The sequence below is a fragment of the Podarcis tiliguerta genome (assembly GCF_965153285.1).
Source record: "Podarcis tiliguerta genome assembly, chromosome: 9".
Lineage (NCBI taxonomy): Eukaryota > Metazoa > Chordata > Lepidosauria > Squamata > Lacertidae > Podarcis > Podarcis tiliguerta.
In genome coordinates, this window is record NC_139542.1 from 650,998 (window position 1) to 671,355 (window position 20,358).

Here is a 20,358-nt window from a genome sequence, read left to right on the forward strand (position 1 = left end):
GACGCTCAAAATGATGTCACGCGCATGCACATAAGCGGGGAGTCGCGACCCTCGCATGCACAGACGCGGGTTGCGTTCTGCTCAGGATGCAAATGGGGCTCCGGAACGGATCCTGTTCGCATCCAGAGGTACCACTGTATACTTTTTTAATTCCTCAAACACTACCCAGTGGCATATATGGTTGAAGAAAACCTTTAACCTTCATGTTACAATAGATTACAAAAATATATCAAGTGGTATTCAAACTAAGTTTTACTCAGAATGGACCTGTTGACTAAGTTAGGACAAGGGACTCTATTCAGAACAAAACTTACTTCAACACCAGTTTTACTAAAAAAACATTATTATTTAACTCTCCTCCTTCCCTTACAGGTGAATTAATTTTACCATACATACCACATCTTCAATTCTCAGCAACCAGGCGCTCACCCCCCCCCCAGTTACAACTCAGGGCTAGACTACCTGCAGGAAAAGATAAATTAGCATTTCTATTCCTCCCCCCCCCCCCGCCCCTGCAACCCAATAGATTTTACAAAGCAAAATAATACTACCACATCATCTAACATCAAAATAGGCCTGGTCTTTTCTCCTGTGGCTTCCTGCAACTGGTATTATTCAGCAGCTTTTGTATCTCTGACTGTGGAGGCAGAGCAGAGACTTCTTGTTCTTTAGTCGTTTAGTTGTGTCCGCCTCTTTGTGACCCCCTGGACCAGAGCACGCCAGGCACTCCTGTCTTCCCCTGCCTGCCGCAGTTTGGTCAGACTCACGTTTGTAGCTTCGAGAACACTGTCCCACCATCTCGTCCTCTGTCGTCCCCTTCTCCTTGTGCCCTCCATCCTTCCCAACATCAGGGTCTTTTCCAGGGAATCTTCTCATGAGGTGGCCAAAGTCTTGGAGCTCTCAAGAGCCTCCTCCAACACCATAATTCAAAAGCATCTATTCTTTGGCGATCAGCCTTCTTGATGGTCCAGCTCTCACTTCCATACATCACTACTGGGAAAACGAGAGCTTTAACTATACGGACCTTTACTGGCAAGGTGATGTCTCTGCTTTTTAAGATGCTGTCTAGGTATAGCATAGACTAGTAGGCACCAAAAGCCCTCTCTTCCAGAAATTGCTTGAATCCTCGTTTAAAGGCGTCTCAGTTGTTGCCTCCTGCAAGAGGGAGCTCTGCAGTTTTCAGTCTGCACTGTGTGGAAAGAGGCTTTCCTTTATCTGAAATAATGCTGGAGCGATGCCGTGGGGGGGTGGGGCATGCTGAACCTCTGACATCTCCCTCCCTCCCTCCCTCTCTCTCTGGAACAGGCTGAGCTGATCAGCAAGCAGGCGCAGGAGAAGTTTGAGCTGAACGAGAACTGTGCCGAGCGCGCTGGCCTCCGGGGGGCGCCAGGGGAGCAGCTGAGCTTTGCTGCCGGGCTGGTGTACTCCCTCAGCCTCCTGCAAGCCACTCTGCACAAATATGAGCAGTAAGTCCTCCCGCCCGGGGGTCCCTGGGGTCCCCCTGAGAGGGTGGCTTCTGCGCCCCCTCTTGGCTGAGCCTGATGGCCTCTGCCTCTCCCGCCCCCCCCTCTTGCTCAGGGCCCTGAACAAGTGCAGCGTGGAGATCTACAAGAAAGTGGGGACCCTGTACCCCGAGATGAGTGTGCACGAGAGGTCCCTGGACTTCCTGATTGAGCTGCTGCACAAGGACCAGCTGGATGAGACCGTCAACGTCGAGCCCTTGACCAAAGCCATCAAGTACTATCAGGTGAGGGGGCCCTGACCCCCAGGACCTCAGCAAGGGGAGCCCACGTCACGCTGATTTATGCTGGGAAAGGGGGGGTGGGCATTTCGTGAAATCCTCTAGCCCCACCTCCTGGCTGCCCTCTCTCAATTTTGGCCAGGCACTCCCCCCCTCCCCGAAAGATAAAGGGGCTGTTCCCCCCTCCCCATAATTCAAGTCCTGGCTGCGTCTCCCCCCAGTGCCAGGAAAAGACGGAGAGTGTGGAGCGACTGGGGCTCCTTCCAGGAGGGCTGCCTGCAGAGTCCGGTCCCGCCATGCTGCTGCTGCGCTGGTTTGAAAGAGGGTGGGGACCCTTGTGTTTGCTGCAGCTCTCCAGGTGGTGGCAAGATCAACAGAGGGCAAGGCTGGCATGTGGGGGGGGGGGGCAAGGCCCTCTGGCACTGCCTTGGCTGAGGTGGGTTGAAAGCCAGCTGGAGCTCAGCAGCAGAGGTGCCCCCCCCCTCACTGTTCCTCCTCCTCTCCCTTCCAGCACCTGTACAGCATCCATCTGGCTGACCAGGCGGAGGACTGCACTATGCAGCTGGCTGACCACATCAAGGTGAGCAGGTGGGGGTTGTGCCTCTCCCCGTCTCCTCGTGGGCTGAAAGAGGCAGAAAGTGGCCCCCAAGGTCGCCAGTGAGCTCGTGGCTGTGGGGGGATTCGAACCCTGGTCTCTCCCAGCTCTCTCTCTCTCTCTCTCTCTCTCTCTCTCTCACACACACACACACACACACAGTGCTTTGTTCTTTAAAAATGTTTAGGGATACTCTCATTTTCCTACTCACATTGAAAAACTTCTCCTCAATGAGGCCAAACTTAAATTCACAAAATGTTTAGGGATATGCGTCCCCTTGCGTCCCCCCAGAAAAAAAGTTCACTCCCTCCCTCTGTGTGTGATTCAGAACAAACACACACAAAAAATATGGAGTGAAACCATGCTGTATTCAGAACCCCCCAAAATCAGTCTCCCCCCCTCCCCCGGGAGCTTGACCTCATTGGCCACATCCCAAGCCACGTCTTCCCAGCCCTTGGCTGCAGCAGGAACAGGCTGCCCTGCGCAGGCCCAGGTAACGGTGCCTTTGCTTGCTTGCAGTTCACCCAGAGTGCCTTGGACTGCATGAGTGTGGAGGTGGGCAGGCTGCGGTCCTTCCTGCAGGTAAGCCCATCCACCCCCCACCCCCAGGAGGCAGCAGGTGGGGGTCTCCTTGGCGAGGCTTCTTGCCCCAGCCGTGGGTCCTGACGTTGCCCTTCTTCCCGCTTTCAGACCGGGCAGGAGGTGTCCGACTTTGCCATCCTCCTGAAGGACCTGGAGACCTCCTGCAGCGACATCCGGCAGTTCTGCAAGAAGATCCGGCGCCGCATGCCTGGCACCGACGCCCCCGGCATCCCTGCAGCGCTCGGCTTTGGGCAGCAGGTGGGTCGCCCGGCCCGGGACGAGAGCTGGGCCTCCAGCCCCTTGCGGGAGTGAGGTGCCCCTTTCCCCGAAGCTGAGCGCATGGCTGCCTCTTGACCCTGCTCTGATCCTCCAGGTCGCAGACACGCTGCTGGATTGCCGCAAGCACCTGACGTGGGTGGTGGCTGTGCTGCAGGAGGTGGCGGCTGCAGGGGCTCAGATGATTGCCCCTCTGACGGAGAACGAGGGTCTCCAGGCCGTGAAGCTGGAAGACCTGGCCTTCAAGGCCAGCGAGCAGGTAAGGGCCCTCCGCTGTGTTTGGCTGCGTCTGTCAGTGGGCAGAGCAGGATCCCCTCCAGAATCACCGGGGGGGGGTGCGGTTGCTGTGGGTTGGCAGGGTTAAATCCTGGTTCACACACAGCTACTGATTGATTGATTGATTGATTGATTGTTGCACTTGTATCTGCCCTTTTCCTCCAAAGAGCTCAAGGGGGTGTCCATGATTCTCCCCCTCCCCATTTTATCCCCACAAGGATCCTGTGAGCGTGGGACTGGTCTGAAATCAGGGAGTTTCTTCACAGAGCAGGGATTTGCTCGCTGGCCTCCCAGGTCCTAGACGGATGCTCTAACCAGTACAACCCCCTTGGCTCTTGTAAGAGCTCCAAAATATTGCTGCTTGGCTCCCTTGAGCAGTTGCCTCGGTAGTGGACTGGATGAGAACCAACAACCTGAAGCTCAATCCAGATAAGATGGAGGCCCTGTTAGTGGGGGGTTCCCTAGACCAGATGGCTGAGAGGTCACTTGATGGGGTTACACCTCCTCTGAAGGAGCAGGTTCCTAGCTTGGGGTCCTCGTGGATCCTTTGCTGTCGCTCGAGGCTCAGGTGGCCTCAGTGGCCCAGAGCGCCTTCCATCGGCTTTGGCTGGTGGCCCAGCTACGCCCCTATCTGGACAGGGAGAGCCTAACTACTGTTTTGAAGACGGTTCAGAAACTTCATCTGGTGCAGAATTCAGCGACCAGGTTGCTCACCAGAGCAAGACAGTTTGAGCATCTTACACTGATCCTGCACTGGCTACCAATTAGTTTCTGGGCCCAATTCAAAGTGCTGGTTTTGATCCCTGAAGCCTTAAACTGCTCAGGACCGCAATACCTCAATCTTCCCATATGAACCCACCCAGACCCTGAAATCATCTTCTGAGGCCCTTCTTCATGCGCCGCCTCCTCGAGACGTCCAGAGGGTGGCAGCCTGAGAACAGGGCCTTTTCTGCAATAGCTCCCCATCTATGGAATGCTCTCCCCAGGGAAGTTTGCCTGGCGCATTCATTATACACCTTTAGGCGCCAGGCAAAAAAGTTCCTCTTCAGCCAGGCCTTTGATTGATTTGATTGACATCCGGTGCCTTTTAAAATGTGGTGTTATCGGGGGAGGGGGGTGTAATTGAGTAGTTGTTTTTATTTTAATTATGTATTTTATATTTTGGTTTTGTCCTGTGAACTGCCCTGAGACCTCCAGGTATAGGATGGTGTAGAAATTCAATAAATAATGATAAAATAATAATAATTGGACAGCGCTATGGGGGACGCGGGTGGCGCTGTGGGTTAAAGCCTCAGCGCCTAGGGCTTGCCGATCGAAAGGTCGGCGGTTCGAATCCCCGTGACGGGGTGCGCTCCCGCTGTTCGGTCCCAGCGCCTGCCAACCTAGCAGTTCGAAAGCAGTCTCGGGTGCAAGTAGATAAATAGGGACCGCTTACTAGCGAGAAGGTAAACGGCGTTTCCGTGTGCGGCTCTGGCTTGCCAGAGCAGCGATGTCACGCTGGCCACGTGACCCGGAAGTGTCTTCGGACAGCGCTGGCCCCCGGCTTCTTTGAGTGAGATGGGCGCACAACCCTAGAGTCTGTCAAGACTGGCCCGTACGGGCAGGGGTACCTTTACCTTTACCTATGGGGGCTGAGGGGCTGTTGGGCTAAGGCACCTCCTCAGTTCAGAGATCTTGGAAGCTCCCCTGCTCTCCCCGCTGGGCCAGGCCTGACCTTCCTCCCAGGGTCTCCCCTTCCTCTTCCATTCCTGCTCATTGGGGCTGGGGAGCTCTCTGCAGACCTCGGTCCGGGATCAGCACTGCCGAGGGACGTGCATCGGCGTCCTCTGGACCTGTGCAATTCTTTTCCAGATCTACGGCACGCAAGGCATCAACCCCCACGAGTGCCTGCGACAGTCGTGCAACATCCTGATTGCCACCATGAACAAGATGGCCACAGCCATGCAGGAGGGCGAGTACGATGCAGACAAGCCTCAGGCCAAGGTGAGCCTGGGCAGAGAGAGGGCAGGAGCTGGCCTCACCCACCAGCAAGGGCCAGGGCACTGGCGGGCAGATTCCCCTGGCTGGTGCTTGGCTAACAGGGCCAGCCTATTGGTTGGGGGAGGGTGTCTGTGCCCCAGTGAAAGCCACTCCTTTTCCAGCCCCATTTTAAATTGGGTGGGCTTTCAGGTGGGGGGAGGGTGCTGCTTGCAGGAGCCTCAGAGGCAGGGGGGCAGCTACTGTGGGAAGGAGGAGGCTGGCCTCCATGCTGGGATCCCCTTGGTCTGATCCGGTTGCTGCTTCGGGGCTCCTCCTCGCACTGCCTTCCTTGCAGCTGAATCCTTTGAGGAGGAATGAAGGTGGGGGGCCTTCCCCTGGGCTTGGGAGGGGTTCGTTGCATGCTCTGTGTCTCGAGACGCCTCCCACAACCTGGTCCATGCCTGAGCAACCCAACGTGGACTCCTCTTGCAGTCTCCTCCTCCAGTGGATCTGCGGGCAGCCGCCTTGCGGGCAGAGATCACGGATGCTGAGGGTCTGGGGCTGAAGCTGGAGGACCGAGAGACGGTCATCAAGGAGCTGAAGAAGTCCCTCAAAATCAAGGTGAGTTAAGGAGCTGCCTCTCCCCGGGAGAGCAGGTGGGGAGGCTCTGCCACGAGGGGGGGGCCCAGTCTTCCAGGGGGCTGCTCCCAAGGTGGGTGGCCGTGGGTGGCCATGCTCCTGCTGCCTGGCTCCAGAGGACATGGAGCATCAGCAGAGAAGAGCTCTTGGGGACCTCCTGCGGGTGCCCCGTCCTCGTTCCCACAAGCGCCCTTCCTCCCGCTGCCCAGGGCGAGGAGCTGAGCGAGGCCAACGTCCGCCTGAGCCTCCTGGAGAAGAAGCTGGACAGCTCCTCCAAGGACGCGGACGACCGGGTGGAGAAGATCCAGACCAAGCTGGACGAGACCCAGGCTCTGCTGAAGAAGAAGGAGAAGTAAGCGGGGGGGAGTAGAGGAGGAGGAGGAGGAGGAGGAGTGTCCTCTGAGGATTGACAGGTGTAGCAGACGCTGGCTGGCATCTTCTGTGCCAAACTCACGTCCTCTTGTGTCCTCTGAGCTTGCCTACACACAGGTCGGGTCTTGCCAGGGGTAGCCAGGGCTCTGTGTGCCCAGGGATTTCAAGACCAAGACCGGATCTGCTCCCTGGCACAGCACCTGGCATCCTGGAGACCTTGGCCCTCGCTTTCTGTATCCCTTGTGATGGTGGAGCTTGGTTTCAGACAGCTTCCCCACCCCCTCCTTGTCCACTTCCGCCTTCCTCTGCCCCTTCCCTCCACTCTTTTGCCCAAAGGTCAACAGGGGCTGTTTGATTTCTGGACACTCCTGGCTTCCACGAATGACCCAGGCAGACTTAATGGGCAGCTCAGCTCTGGCCTTGAGAGACACGTGGCTGTGTGCTCCCACCCAGAGAAGTTTGGGACTGATCGGCGTTGTTTTCTGGCAAAGGGTGGGGAGGGCCCCATAGCTCAGTGGTGGAGCCTCAGTCCCCAGTGGCATCTCCAGGCAGGGCAGGTGGGAGAGAACTCTGTCTGAAGTCCCGGAGAGCAGCTGCCAGTCAGTGTAGTGATGCTCAGCTGGACCAATGGTCTGGCTCAGTATAAGGAGGTTTCGTATGTTTTTATAAATGGCAAAGGAAATGATGAAGGGAGGGAAGGGATGCCGGGGGCTCCAAACTGGGAGGGGGACCTAATACCTCAGAAGGGAAACCCAGCCAGATGGGCGGGGTAGAAATAATAAATTATTATTATTATTATATAAGGCAGAAACAGGATTCAATATGACCACAGCAGATTGGAGAACTGGTCCAAAACTAACAAAATCAATTTCAGCAGGGACAAATGTAAGGTTTTATGCTTAGGCAGGAATAATCAGATGCATTGGGAACACCTGACAGCAGTTCATGTGAAAAGGATCTCAGGGTCTTCACCTGAGTCCACCGTATGAGGCAGCAGCAAAATAAGCTAATGCTCTTCTCGGCTGCATCAACAGAAGTCGAGTGTCCAGATCAAGGGGGGAAGAGCTGCACTCTCTTCTGCTTTAGTCAGGCCCTGCCTGGAATACTGTGTCTGGTTGCTGAAAGCTGCCCAGAATGGCCACCCAGTCAGACAAGCGGCATATAAATAATAAAATTATTAGTTCTGGGCACCACAATTTAAGAAAGACATTGACAAGCTGGAACGCGTGCAGAGGAGGAGGGCAGCCCAGATGAAGAAGGGTCTTGAAATGGAGGGGGCTGCTGCATGCCGTTGACACCCCCGCTTGAGCTCCTCTGTATCTTTCTCCCTCCGCAGGGAGTTTGAGGAGACGATGGACGCCCTGCAAGCAGACATTGACCAGCTGGAGTCCGAGAAGCAGGACCTGAAGCAGCGGCTCAGCAACCAGTCCAAGCGCACCATTGAGGGCCTCCGCGGAGCCGGTCCCTCGGGAGTTGCTTCCGTCATCTCTGGCATCACCGGAGGTGAGCCCTCGGAAGCGTGTGTGGATGCTTTGGGGCAGGGAGGCTGCGGGGAAGAGACGCCCCGACAGTCTTGGGGTGCTGGAGGGCCAGCAACTTCAGAGAAGCTGATTGACGCAGGGGCTGGATGAACCTCTTGGACTCCCTGCCTGCCTGTTCCTTCCTTGCTGCGGGCAGCCCTGAGCAGGGCCGGCTGCAGGGCCCCCCTTTATTTCCACTTCCTCCATTTCCAAGCGAGAATCTCCCCACCCTCCTCTTTTTCCCTTCCCTTGCTGATCCAAAAGAGCCAGGGATTTGGGGAGGGAGGCTCTAGGGTCTAGGCCTTGCACTGCTGAGTTTTGACGCGGGTTCACAGCCACCGGCTTCAGAAGCCGTTTCCCACTGCGACTCCCGCTTGGAGCACTGCAGAGGCGATGCACAGAGGATCCCTTCGCCACCTTTGCCCAGAGCTACAAAATTCCGCCCTTTTGGATGATGAATCTCAAATCCAAACTCACGGAGATCCACGGGGTACTCAGAGTTCTGAGCCTGCTGCAGGGGATGTTCCAGACTGGAGCGGCTGTCCCTGGGGAAGGGTTTACTTTGAGCTGAGGCCATCAGGCTCACATTCGCATACTGCACTGCCTTTCAGAGACCTGTACCCATTAAAAGAGGGCTGATCTGCGCTGGGCCTGGGTGGGTTGGCCAGGAAAGCCTCTGTGCCTGCTTGTGGGTTCCCTCATGCTGGTGCTGCCCTCTTTTCATTCACACGAGCTGCTTCTGGGTCTTTTTTCCTCCCACATGCCCGGGGGGCTGTGTGAGTTTCCTCCAAACCTGGGGGGGGGGGTATTGTTTTTTCCTGAAGGGCTGCAGAGCAAGGGAGCCCCCCTGGCATGCTTGGGCCAGGGCTCTGGGTAGATGGTGTCCCAGTGCCCTTGAGAAGAGGTGGCCCATCGTGGCTCACAAAAGCAGGTTTGTCTGGTAGTCCAGAGAAGCAAACCCAGAGCGGAGCTGCTGCTGCTGCTGCTGCTGCTGCTGTCTTTCCCGCCTTCTCTCAGACGCCTCTCCTAATTTCTGCTCCTTCTCATCTCTTCCATGCTTCCGCTGCAGAGGAACAGCAGAGAGGTACAGTGGCATGGCCCAGGTGGGGCCAGGAATCTCCTGAGGACACAAGGGGGACTGAGGCTGCCTTTGGGGGCAGAGGGGAATCTCTGACAGCTGCGAGAGTTGTTTCCCCCTATTCCCAGAGTGAGGTGGTTTTTGTGTGTGCCAAGGAAGGGCGGGGGGGGGGGGGGATACAGCAAGGTCCCACGCCAGAGTGCAAAGCATGTGTGTGACAGAACATTTCTCCAGCCCGCCCATCCTCTGCTGCAAATGTCTTGTCACCCCTCTGTGCTTGGAAGTGAGCCCCAGGGTTCTGGCTAGGCCAGGCTGGGGCCTCAAGGGGTCTGGCCACAGGCGGCCCAATTTGAGAGCCTCCCTAAGGAAGCACGGTGAGGCTGGAGACCTGTTTTGGGCCCCCCACATGCATGAGGTGGGGGCTCTTTCTGAAGAGTGTTTGGCATCTTGTTGCATATATTTGTGCAAAACTGCTCCCCGGGGCGTTTTCTGCCGCTGGCTGCATGTGTGTGTTTTCCTGGGCCTTCAGCTCTTGTCTCCTCCTGGGCTCAGCTCACGTCTTCTCCGCCTTGTGGTGCCCTGATGCGGGCGCATCCTGCCTTTCCCTGACCCTGGGCAGAGCACCTCCTGTGCCAGGATGCAGGTGGGAAGCTCCTTCTGTGAGCTCCCCGTGGAGCAGTCCAGGCATGCGCTGCGCAGGGGCATCTTCTGGAAATCTGTTCTGACAGCCCTGCTCTTCTCTTTGCAGGTGTGGGTGCTGGCCAGGTGGTGATGGCCGGCTCAGGCCCTGTGCAGGTCAAGGACTCCCCTCTCCTCCTCCAGCAGATCGATGCTATGCAGCTGTCCATCAAGCATCTCAAGAACGAGAACAACCGCCTCAAGGTGAGCGGGGGGGGGCGGCTTTCCTGCTTGCAGCTCCAGCCCAGCATTCCCTGGCCGGAGGGAAGGAGCCCTGCAGGCAGGGGGAGGGGAGGAGGAGCAGAGAGGGGGGGTCTCCAAGGCTGATGCCTGCTTTGAAATGGACAGAAGAAGCAGCAGACTCTGGGATGGAGCCCCATTGCCCCACACTCTGTGCTCTCCACAGGCTGTGGCACCCCAGCCATCCTCACCTTTGTGGACATTATATTATTGTTGCTGCTGTTATTTATTAGTATACCGCTCTTCCTCTGTAGAGCCCTGGGCACTTCACAGCATAAAAATACAAGACAGAAACACAAAATACATTATAAAAACAAAACACCCCCCATGTCATGGCAGGCAGGAATCCCAGGCAAAAAGGAAGACCTGTCAAAGGGAGACTTCCTTCCTTCCTTCCTTCCTTCCTTCCTTCCTTCCTTCCTTCCTTCCTTCCCAGCTCCCGTTCCACACGCCTCTCTTCCATGTTCTTCATGACCCCTCCCTGCGCAATTTGACCTTCTGCATCTCTGTTTCTGTCCTCCTTTGTCATGGAGGGAATGCCAGGAATGCCTGGGCTGGTTTGGGGGCCACGGGTGCAAGGACGGGACTCTTCCTGGCCGTTCCTGGCGATCCAAGGAGATTTTTATTATTGTCTTTGTTTTTAAAGGATCTTTTAATCATACATTAATTCTGTCAGTGTTTTAGTTCTATTTTAATGAATGTATTTTCTATGTTTTTAGCTTGTTTTATTTAATGAGTAAGCCAACTTGAGTCCTGGGCTGGGAAGAAGGCAGGATATAAATTCATGTAATAATCAATACAATAAGCTACCCAGAGCAACTCAGAGCAACTGCTTTTTTGGGTTGGGCGTGCTCTAGTGTGGCTGGAGGTTGCTTGTGCCCCTTTTCGTTTGATTGTGTGTGTGTGTGTGTGTGTGTCAAAGTGGCTGGCGTGAGCCCTGCTGTTCCTCCTCCTCCTCTCCAGGGAGCCCAGATGAGGCGGGAGCTGGCCTCGCTGACCCCGCTGCGGGTGCCCAAGCTGTCTCTGGCCAAGGATAGGCAAGGGGAGGAGGTGGTCTCCAGCTCCCTCTACCGCAAGACCAGCCAGCTGCTGGAGACCCTTCACCAGATGAGCGCCAACACCAAGGTGGTGGACATCACGCGGCAGAGGACAGGTGCGCCTGGCGGGGGGGGCTGGGAGGGGGCAGGGGCAGAGCTCAGCCTCTCCGTCCCTGCGGAGCGTGCCCTTGGAGGGTGGGGAGAGGGCAGCAAGAGCAAAGCCTTTTCTGTCTCTCTGTCCTCCCCGCAGCCACCAGCCCAGCAGCCCAGCTCCTGGAGCAAACGGCCCGCCTGAAATCACTGAGCGAAACCATCGACAAACTGAAGGTAGCCGAGGCCTCTGGCCGTCATCTGCTGTCCCGGGCAAGAGCCCTTCATGGGGGAGGGGGTGGGAGTGGCACTGGGGGCCCAAACCAGAGACTCTGCTCAGGGCCCTGTTCCCTGGAAGAAAGGGAGGGGCAACACCAGAGGTTGTTCAGAGAGGGGAAGGGGGAAGTGAGAGCCCCCCGAGGCCACTGCCTGGTGGGCTGTTCCAGGGCTGTGTGGCTTCCTCTCCTGAGCAGCCAGGAGGGGAATACCGGGGGGGCTCAGGCTGGGCGGCCCTGACTGCGCTGTCCTTTCTGCAGGATGAAGTCCTGAAGGAGACTGTCCTCCAGCAGCCCGGAGCCAACGTCCAGACCGACTTTGGCACCTTCCCATCAGCCCCCTTCCTCAAGGTGAGCGCCTGGGCCTGGGCAGGGAAGCGGGGGGAGGGAGTCCTCTTGGGCCGCCCCCCTGACTCTCCCGCCTGCGCTGCTTTCCCCTCCAGGCCAAAGAGGAGCAGAAGGACGACACCGTCTACATTGGCAAAGTGACCTTCCCCTGCCAGCCGGGCCATGGCCAGGTCCACAAACTGGTCCTCACGCCCGAGCAGCTGCACAGGCTCCACACCCGCCTCATCTCCTAAGAGGGTCTTCCCCCGCCCCGCCCCCTTCCGCTGCTGCCTCTCCTCCTACAAGATGCACACTAAATATGCAGACTCTCGTTTGTGCAAGGCCCTCCTGGCCCTGCCGACTCTCTGACGACCTGTGTTCTGTGCTCCTCCCTCCTCAAACTGGGCAGGCAACTCTGCCCGCAATGACCACTGCCCTCCTTCCCTGGTCTCACCCACTCCCTTAGCGATGGCCACTGGGCACCTGCTCCTTCGTGGCTCTCAGGCCAGGCTTTCCTCCCATCTCAGATACAGTCCGTTCTGCCCCAAGAGCTTCTCTGTGTGCTGTGGCGTTTCCCTCCCAGGCAACTCCCCCCCTGCCAGCAAGGGAGAAGGGGAGGCACCTTGCTCGCCACCTGCCAGATGGGGAAGATGGAGGGAATGCCATCCATGCCCTTTACCTGTTTCATCAGCACCTTCAGCTTCCTTCCTGCTGCTTCTGGGTGCGGCCCCAGACGGCCCAAGCATGGCAAGGGGTGTCTCTTTCCCTCCCTCTGGGTCTTCCTGGCCGGCCTTACTGGGGCACTTGGTTAAGGGCGGTGGAGGTCTCTCTGCACACTTCATCTTGCAGCTCCACCCCTCTTCCCTTCCTTTCCTGACCTCCATGGTGGAGGCTTCTGTGGTGTTGGGATACTGGGGGCGAGGAGCCATTTGGAGCCTGGAGATCCACAAGCACTTTGAGGCAGAAACCTTCTTGCACGTTGACTCCTCGGAGCTCTTGAGATAAATAAACTGAACTCTTATACCAAGTTTGCACCGTGTGACATCGTTACTCATATGCGTTAGAGGGGCCTTTCAAAATAACTTCTTGTATTTCCAAATTTAACAAGGGAAAACGGGGAAATGAAATAAAATTAAAGGGGGAAAGTAGAGTAATAATAATATACAAATAGTACCAAATAACAGTAAACCACCCAGTGGCCATTGGTGCACAAATATTACATTGAACATGTAACTTGATAAAAATCTCCCAGATGCCCAAAGAGGTATCCACATGAAATGGCTTCAGGTGCAGCCAAGGCAGTGAGAGGCTCAAAGCAGACGTTTCTCAGCCACCATAAGGGCTCACAAAGCTCCCTTTGCTTGCCCGGTGTTGTAAACAAAATCTGCCCTTCTTCCCTTATGGGGGACACAAGAGCCTTTTAGAGAGTCCTTTGTAGGTTCTCCATCGGTAGGAGACAATAACAGAGGCCACCCAGAGAATATTGAGAAGCAAAGCAGCTAGTAAGCCTGATATTTATTGATCTGTTGCAACAGGGTGCTCCCCTCACACGCAGGAGGGCCCAGAACAAAGGTGTGCCCGCCCTTATATACACATTTTAAATTGCCTGCCCTGGAGTCCAAGACCACCCCCAGAAACATCATACCTACATCACAGAAAGGGTGTAGCCCAAGACCACCCCTCAGATACATCAAACCTACATCACAGAAAAGGTGGTCTACAGCAGAAATTTGAATGTTGTTGTTTTTCCTGTCTGCCAGGTTATCTGATGATGCCTTATCTGATTTCCTTTCCTGGTAGTCTGGCTGTTCCTTTGAGATGGCGATTTCCCAATTCCTGAGACAATGGGAAGGTTCCCTCACCCGCTCCCTCCTTGCAGAGTAAACATTTGGTCAGTTTGGGAGTCAAAATGGTTTCAGGAAGGTCTTCCCGTGCTGCTCCAGACATGTGGTCCACATATCTATGTACCTGCCTGGTTGGTACATTTATGAACATTTGTTATATATAGAAGACTCCCTGGGAAAGACCCTGATGTTGGGAAAGATGGAGGGCACAAGGAGAAGGGGACGACAGGACGAGATGGTGGGACAGTGTTCTCGAAGCTACAAACATGAGGGAGGCAGTGGAAGACAGGAGTGCCTGGCGTGCTCTGGTCCAGGGGGTCACGAAGAGGCGGACAGGACTAAACGACTAAACAACAAGACCTTAAATTTTTTATTACACCGGCCATTAACCTCCTGCGACTGGAATGTCGTTGCAAAGCGCCTGAGCACCTGCAAAGTACAAGGACTTTGCCAATGGAAAAGGGTGGCAGCGAGTGGCAACTAACTGCGGGCACAAAGCCTGATGCACCTCTGGCTGAGCACGCCTCGTGCCTCCCGGGGCATGCAGGCCCCTCCCGGCCCAGCCCCCCGCCCTCCGCCTCTCTCCCCCGACTCCCAGGGCAAATGTGATGCAGCCCAATGTACGGCTGAAGCCGCCTCGACTTCGGGAACCGGGCGCAGGGAAGGAGGGGAGGTGGGTCAGCCTGCCAAGTGGGGGCTTCCCTGGACTCTGGATGGGGGGATCCTTCTGGGCGCCCTCCTGAAGTTGGCTTAACCAGTGTGAAGGAAGGTGAGGACAGGTGACCTCACCTAGGCCCGAAGTCACCCCCCACCAAAGCAGGCTCAAAGCTTCTCATATCATTTTCTCAGCAGCTAAGCATCAGAAACATTCCGCTCTGCTGTAACAAAGGTAGAGAACAGCCCATTGTTTCTCAGGCCTTTCTCATGCCTTCTGGCCTTGCTAAAGAACCACATTGCAACTTGCTTTCTGTCCGGGAACCATGCCAAAGCACAAGAATGATACAACTGGAACACACTGAAACCCCCTCACCCCCTTTCCTGCCAAGAGTCCACAATAGTCCCAAGACAGCTTTCTGTACATGCTCAGGGGAACACATCATGGGGCAGGACTCCTGAGGGGGGAGAAAGGAGGAGGGAACTGGAAAGGGGTATATATGCTTGTGCACATGACTGTGAACTCGTGCATGCTTTTGTGGACTATCACACTTGCTCCTTCTACCAGTTCATGGATGGTAGAAATAAAAGCCTTTTCTCCGAAACTATTCCTCGAGTGTCTGTTGACTCCCACTTCCCTTTCCCGGGCGCAATATTTTTCCCACCCGAGGGCAAAGCCTCATAAGGCTACAAGTGGAACCAAAGCTGCAGACGTCCTGAGGCAGCTCCAGAAGAAGCTCTGTCAAAACGGCTGCCATGTTTGATGTATTACAGTATTTTAATGTTTTTTTGGAAGCCGCCCAGAGTGGCTGGGGTATAAGCGGGGTATAAATAATAAAATTATTATTATTATTATTATTATTATTATTATTATTATTATTATTATTATTATTATTATTATTATTATTATTATTATTCCCGCCTTGGAGGGGGCGGGTCTAGATGCCCTTTGGGGCTCCCTTCCAGCCCCGCCTCCTACCGCGCCTGCGCCGAGTCCCCACCTCGTGGAATGACGGACGTGGAGGAGGCCGCCCTGGAGAGGAAGGGGCGGGAGCTGCCACCGCCGTCGCCTACTCCCATTGGCCGAGAGTCCGACGGCGGCCGCCTCCTCGCCTTCCCATTGGCGGGCCTCGCGGAGGGGAGGGGAAGCTGCCCCGCCGTTGGCTGCGCGGCGTGAGGCGAGGGGGGCGCTTCCGGTGGGCCCTCGACGTCCTTCCTGCGCGCGAGGCCTGCGCGGCCCAGTCGGGCGAGAGAGGCGAGAGAGGCGAGGAGCGGCGGCGCCATGGTGAGGAGCGGGAGCCGGAGCCGGGCTGGCGGGGGCGCGGGGCTCCCTCGGGACGGGCCCACTAATGGCGGCTCTCCTTCCTTCCTTCCTTCCTTCCCGCGCAGGTCCTCCTTCACGTCCTCTTCGAGCACGCGGCCGGCTACGCGCTCTTCGCCCTCCGGCAGGTGGAGGAGGTGGCTCTGCTGCTGCCCCAGGTGAGCGCGGGCGGGGAGGGCCGGAGAAGGACTTTCTGACCCGCCGTCGGAATCTGTCAGTCCTCTGACTCGGATGATGCCACGTGTGGATTCTGAGACACGTGCTGCGCGCCGACCACGTGCGCCTCGCCAGGGCCCGCCAGGGCGGGGAGGCCTTTGCGACTCGCGAGCAGGCCCGGCGGGATCCAAGGGAGGGCGGCAAGGTGGCGGGTTTCAATAGGTGTCCCCCCCCCCCGATATGGCTTTGTTAGATGGGATCTGCACGCGCCGCCCCTTTATGTTCCTTGCGCCAGGAAAGAGGAATATTCGGTAGGTTTTTGCATAGATTTGCCTAGATTACAGCTATCTCGCTCCCAGCAACAAAATCCCACCATCACAAAGCACGTGGCTGCTCCCGCCATCTTGGTCTTTCGGGGGGAGGAGGAATTGCAGGTTGATTCAGTGCAGAGCAAAGCCAGGACATGTGCGGTTGGCGCTTCTGCAGGTGGAGGAGAGCGTCCTGAATCTCGGCAAATTCCTCACGGTGGTCAAACTCGTCGCCTTTTCCCCCTTCAAGTCTGCCCAGAGTGCCTTGGAAAACATCAATGCTATCTCCGAAGGTGAGCAGCGCCCAGATTCCCTCCTCTTTGCTCTGATGCTGCTCTTTTCCGTAAGGGCAGCGCCCCATTGAGTCTTCTCTTTCTCTGGCCTGGTCCAGGGATCCTCCATGAGGATCTCCGTCTTCTCCTCGAGACAAACTTGCCAGCCAAAAAGAAGAAGGTCGTTGTGGGGGTCAGTGATGCTAAAATCGGGGCTGCCATCCAAGAAGAGCTGGGCTTCCAGTGCCAGGCTGGAGGCGTCGTGGCTGAGATCACCCGAGGTGAGTCTGTAAAAAGGGCAACTGGAGCAGGAAGAAAGGTTTTTTGTAGGAGGGTGAGGTGTTTGGGGAGTGTTTTTCTGCCAGGACTTGACAGGGCTGAACCCCCTTTTTCCTTTCTTCTCCCCCCTGCCCTGCCCAGGCATCCGGTTGCATTTTCACAGTTTGATCAAAGGTCTGACAGCACAGTCTGCCTCCAAGGCTCAGCTGGGACTGGGGCACAGCTACTCTCGGGCCAAAGTGAAGTTCAACGTGAACAGGGTGGATAACATGATCATCCAGTCCATCAGCCTCTTGGATCAGCTAGACAAGGACATTAACACCTTCTCCATGCGGGTCAGGTGAGGGGGTCTCTGGTTCTTTGGAGAGATGTTCTGGCCAAAGGTGACTCTTCCTTCCGGTCTCCCTATGCTTACCACAGGCAGCTTCGCCATACATGCTGACTGTATAGAAACGGGAGATAGAGAATCGATAGCCCTGCGTATACACCACAGCCAGGCCACCTTCCCCCTGAGCTGTATTGTTAGTACGGGTACAAAAAAGCCACACACCCGAAAATCCTGGAGCCTTTTCTAAACTTTGCTTGGAGAGGCTGTGGGTGCTCTGTCCTGACTCCGCCTCCTCTTCCCCCGGCAGAGAGTGGTACGGATATCATTTCCCTGAGCTGATCAAGATCGTGAGTGACAACTACACCTACTGCCGCCTCACCAAGCTCATTGGGAACCGGAAGGAGCTGAGTGAGGAGAGCCTGGAGGCCTTGGAAGAAATCGTCATGGACAGTGCCAAGGCCCAGGCTATCCTGGAGGCCTCCCGCTCATCCATGGGTCAGTAGTAATGTGGGGAAGGGGCGGGGTGGGGCCTTAGGTATGCCAGGTGAACACAGGTGCTGAACCGCGGCTCTTGCACAGTTCTTTGATTTCAAGCAGCTCATCTACTTGGCGTTGAGTCTTTCTGGTGCTAATGTCTGTTTTCAGTTCCGTTGTTTTAAATTTGACATATGCAACAATTTGTAATAACTTCATCCTTTTTAGGCTTCTGTTAACAAGGGCCAGTTTTTGAGAGAAGCTGCACAGCGGAGGGGGGTTAGGAGCGTGGCCTGGTTCTCCTTTTTGCCTCCTCTGTTCTGAGGTGCCTCTCTCCTCCCTGCAGGGATGGATATCTCTCCCATTGACCTCATCAACATCGAGAGCTTCTCCAGCCGTGTCATCTCTCTCTCCGAGTACCGCAAAGGCCTGCAGGAGTATCTCCGCTCCAAGATGAGCCAGGTGGCTCCCAGCCTCTCAGCCCTGATTGGAGAAGTGGTAAGTGGCTGCCGTGTGTGGAGAGAGGAACCCCCTGCCCCCCCCCCCTCTCACTGGCTACAGATATGATGTACAATGTGAATCTGTCAATCCACTGAGCACTTGTGCTGACACCCTCTCACTGCTGATCTGTGCCAGAGGAAAGGGAGGGGCAGAGGCCGTCTGCAGAGAGGAGTTTTGTGTATGCAATGTTAGCCGGCTGCTGAGCAAGGCCAAGGGCAGCTCTCATGGGTTGGGCTGCTGGTGCAAGTTGATGCTTCGGAGTTTTCTACCTTCCTGTTTGGGGCTTAGCAAACCCTGAGACCCTTGCACAGCCTGGGAAGCAATTTGTCTCCTGGGCCCAATTGTGGGTCTGGCTGCTGCTCTGAGGTAGCTGCATCACATGATAGCCTTGCCTGTCTCCTTTCCCCGCAGGTGGGCGCCCGCCTCATCTCCCACGCTGGCAGCCTGACCAACCTGGCCAAGTATCCAGCTTCCACAGTGCAGATCCTGGGTGCTGAGAAGGCTCTCTTCAGGTACAGCTGCAGGGCGGCCGCAGTGATGGCAGACTCCTGGGGTGCTGGGCTTGATGTGCTGGTCAAGTCCCATTGGCCGCATGTGTGATGGGCCGGCCCCCAACCTCTGAGCGGTCACCTGGGCCATTCCCTTTCCCCTCCATCCGGTAGGTTAGCTATTTCAGGCTTGGCCTGGGATGGTTGGACACAGCTGGGAGGAGGGAGACAAGCCACGGTTGGGGGCTTAATTTGTGGGTCTCTGCGTGATTCTCTTCCTCTGCCAGAAAGCAATGTCTTGGTAAACCTTGCCCACTCTTTCCCGCAGAGCCTTGAAGACTCGGGGAAACACTCCCAAATACGGCTTGATCTTCCACTCCACTTTCATTGGCCGAGCAGCTGCCAAGAACAAGGGCCGGATCTCCCGCTACCTGGCCAACAAGTGTACGATTGCATCCCGCATTGACTGCTTCTCAGGTGAGGTCCTGTCTCTGTACGAAGCTGGACAAGCGGCCAAGCAGCTTTGCTATGATGGTTACATTTTTCGTCAACAGCATTTCACCCAGTGAATGGTGACGCATCAAGGCTGAGCGAAGCTTGCTGGCTGTGGCCGTGGGGTGGAGGGGAGAGGGGACAATATGCTGCCGCCCTTCTCTGGGCTCTGGCCATGTAGAGCAGCTGCCCTCGGACTCACGCATTCCTGTCTGTGTTTTTTTGCAGAGACCCCGACCTGCGTCTTTGGAGACAAGCTTCGAGAGCAGGTGGAGGAGCGACTGGCCTTCTATGAGACGGGGGAGCCCCCACGCAAGAACCTTGACGTCATGAAGGAGGTGGGCAATGGGCTGTGGAGCCGGGTGGGGAGGGCAGAGGGGCTGCCCCATAGCAGTCGCTGGATGTGATGAAATGACCTGAGCCTGACCTATCCGCTGGTGGAGGCAAAAGCTGATTTAATGAGTCTGATTCAGCCTGTGGCTGCTGCTGCAAACAACTGGGGGTGCGTGGGCTGGTACTGACGGTACTGTGAACTCTCCGCATTCACAGGCCACGGAGGTGGCTGCTGAAATGAAGAAGAAGCTGGAGAAGAAAGAGAAAAAGAAAAAGAAGCGAGAGAAGAAGCGGCTGGAAGCCCTGGAGGCCGCAGAGGAAATGGAGAACTCTGCGCTCGAGACGACGGCAGAGGTGAGAAGCCCCTTTGGGGAGCCAGTGGTTGGTTGTAGGGCTGGGCAGAGCAGGAGTAGAGTATCTGATAGACAGGGATGTGTGATTCTCCATTCTCTTCTCTCTCCCCTATAAATTAATCTCAGGAAAACGATGTCACGCCCAAGAAAAAGAAAAAACGAAAGCACCAGGAAGAGGAGGACGTGGAGCCGTCTGAGAATGGCCTGGAGGAGGAAGAGGTCTCCCCCAAAAAGAAGAAGAAGCTGGGCCTTGTGGAGACGCCCCACCCAAAAGGGAAAAAGACAAAGAAGAAAAAGGCCAGAATGGAGGAAGACGAGGAGGACTAGAGGGCAGGGCGAGGGGCAAAATCCCGTCCAACATGGCCGGCCTGAGACTTAACGTCCACTGAGGGTTTCTTTAAAAACTGGCTTCTGGGCTCTTCGCTCAGTGACAACTGAATGTAGCCACGGTTGGACCTCCCATGGGCAGAATGGCAGCCCAGGATCCGTTCCCTGTCCCTTTCTTGGCGACACAAGGAAAGAGAGAGAGCCAGGCTGGGGGGGGGGGGGGAGGGTGTTCTGTGGCTTACAGCTGAGGCCTCAGGAGACGTCCATTCAGCAAGTTCCACCTGGACATTTCATGTACTTAACCAGCTAACAATAAAATTACTGTCTTTTTATAGCAGCTTCGCCTCTGGGTATTCTGTTAGATGAGACCCAGGAAGGGGGGGGTGTAGCACAACAAAATGAGGTTTGCCCTTCCGAGTAGCATGGCACAGTCTGTTTATTCCATGTCTGTTGTGTATAAAGGTTTAAAGATGTTTGATGAGGGAGGTGTATGGTTCTGGGCAGCTGGTGGGTTTTACTGCCAGCTTCTCTCCACATTCAAGA

The 20,358-nt window shown here is 55.9% G+C and overlaps 2 protein-coding genes across 8 annotated transcripts in view; both read left to right on the forward strand.

Annotated features, from left to right (window-relative positions):
* Positions 1–12,712, forward strand: part of DCTN1 (dynactin subunit 1) — a 67,902-nt gene extending 55,190 nt beyond the window's left edge. For 6 of the 7 annotated variants that reach the window (XM_083398187.1, XM_083398188.1, XM_083398189.1 and 3 more), the window contains 15 exons: positions 1,306–1,466; positions 1,579–1,747; positions 2,253–2,321; positions 2,856–2,918; positions 3,027–3,176; positions 3,292–3,453; positions 5,322–5,453; positions 5,922–6,050; positions 6,278–6,420; positions 7,777–7,943; positions 9,787–9,920; positions 10,920–11,109; positions 11,244–11,320; positions 11,620–11,709; positions 11,802–12,712. In XM_083398187.1, the coding sequence (XP_083254313.1) occupies positions 1,306–1,466; positions 1,579–1,747; positions 2,253–2,321; positions 2,856–2,918; positions 3,027–3,176; positions 3,292–3,453; positions 5,322–5,453; positions 5,922–6,050; positions 6,278–6,420; positions 7,777–7,943; positions 9,787–9,920; positions 10,920–11,109; positions 11,244–11,320; positions 11,620–11,709; positions 11,802–11,939 (1,974 nt within the window). In that variant the 3' untranslated portion in view covers positions 11,940–12,712. Of the gene's footprint in view, positions 1–1,305; positions 1,467–1,578; positions 1,748–2,252; positions 2,322–2,855; positions 2,919–3,026; positions 3,177–3,291; positions 3,454–5,321; positions 5,454–5,921; positions 6,051–6,277; positions 6,421–7,776; positions 7,944–9,029; positions 9,045–9,786; positions 9,921–10,919; positions 11,110–11,243; positions 11,321–11,619; positions 11,710–11,801 lie in introns of all 7 variants that reach the window. The other variant, XM_083398183.1, reaches the window with a different exon arrangement.
* A 2,620-nt stretch (positions 12,713–15,332) lies between these two features.
* On the forward strand, positions 15,333–20,152 carry NOP56 (NOP56 ribonucleoprotein). Its single transcript, XM_083398470.1, has 12 exons — positions 15,333–15,468; positions 15,573–15,662; positions 16,147–16,261; positions 16,360–16,521; positions 16,661–16,859; positions 17,155–17,342; positions 17,668–17,819; positions 18,234–18,334; positions 18,639–18,787; positions 19,031–19,140; positions 19,352–19,489; positions 19,615–20,152. The coding sequence occupies exons 1-12, from the start codon at positions 15,466–15,468 to the stop codon at positions 19,813–19,815; spliced, it is 1,608 nt and encodes a 535-aa protein (XP_083254596.1). The 5' UTR covers positions 15,333–15,465; the 3' UTR covers positions 19,816–20,152.
* Positions 20,153–20,358: the final 206 nt, after the last annotated feature.

What these genes read in the sequence shown, in the direction of transcription:
- NOP56 (XM_083398470.1), top strand. An exon ending in TGGCTCTGCTGCTGCCCCAG is followed by an intron (nt 15,663 to 16,146) that starts GTGAGCGCGGGC and finishes GCGCTTCTGCAG; the next exon opens with GTGGAGGAGAGCGTCCTGAA. An exon ending in GCTGAGAAGGCTCTCTTCAG is followed by an intron (nt 18,335 to 18,638) that starts GTACAGCTGCAG and finishes TCTTTCCCGCAG; the next exon opens with AGCCTTGAAGACTCGGGGAA.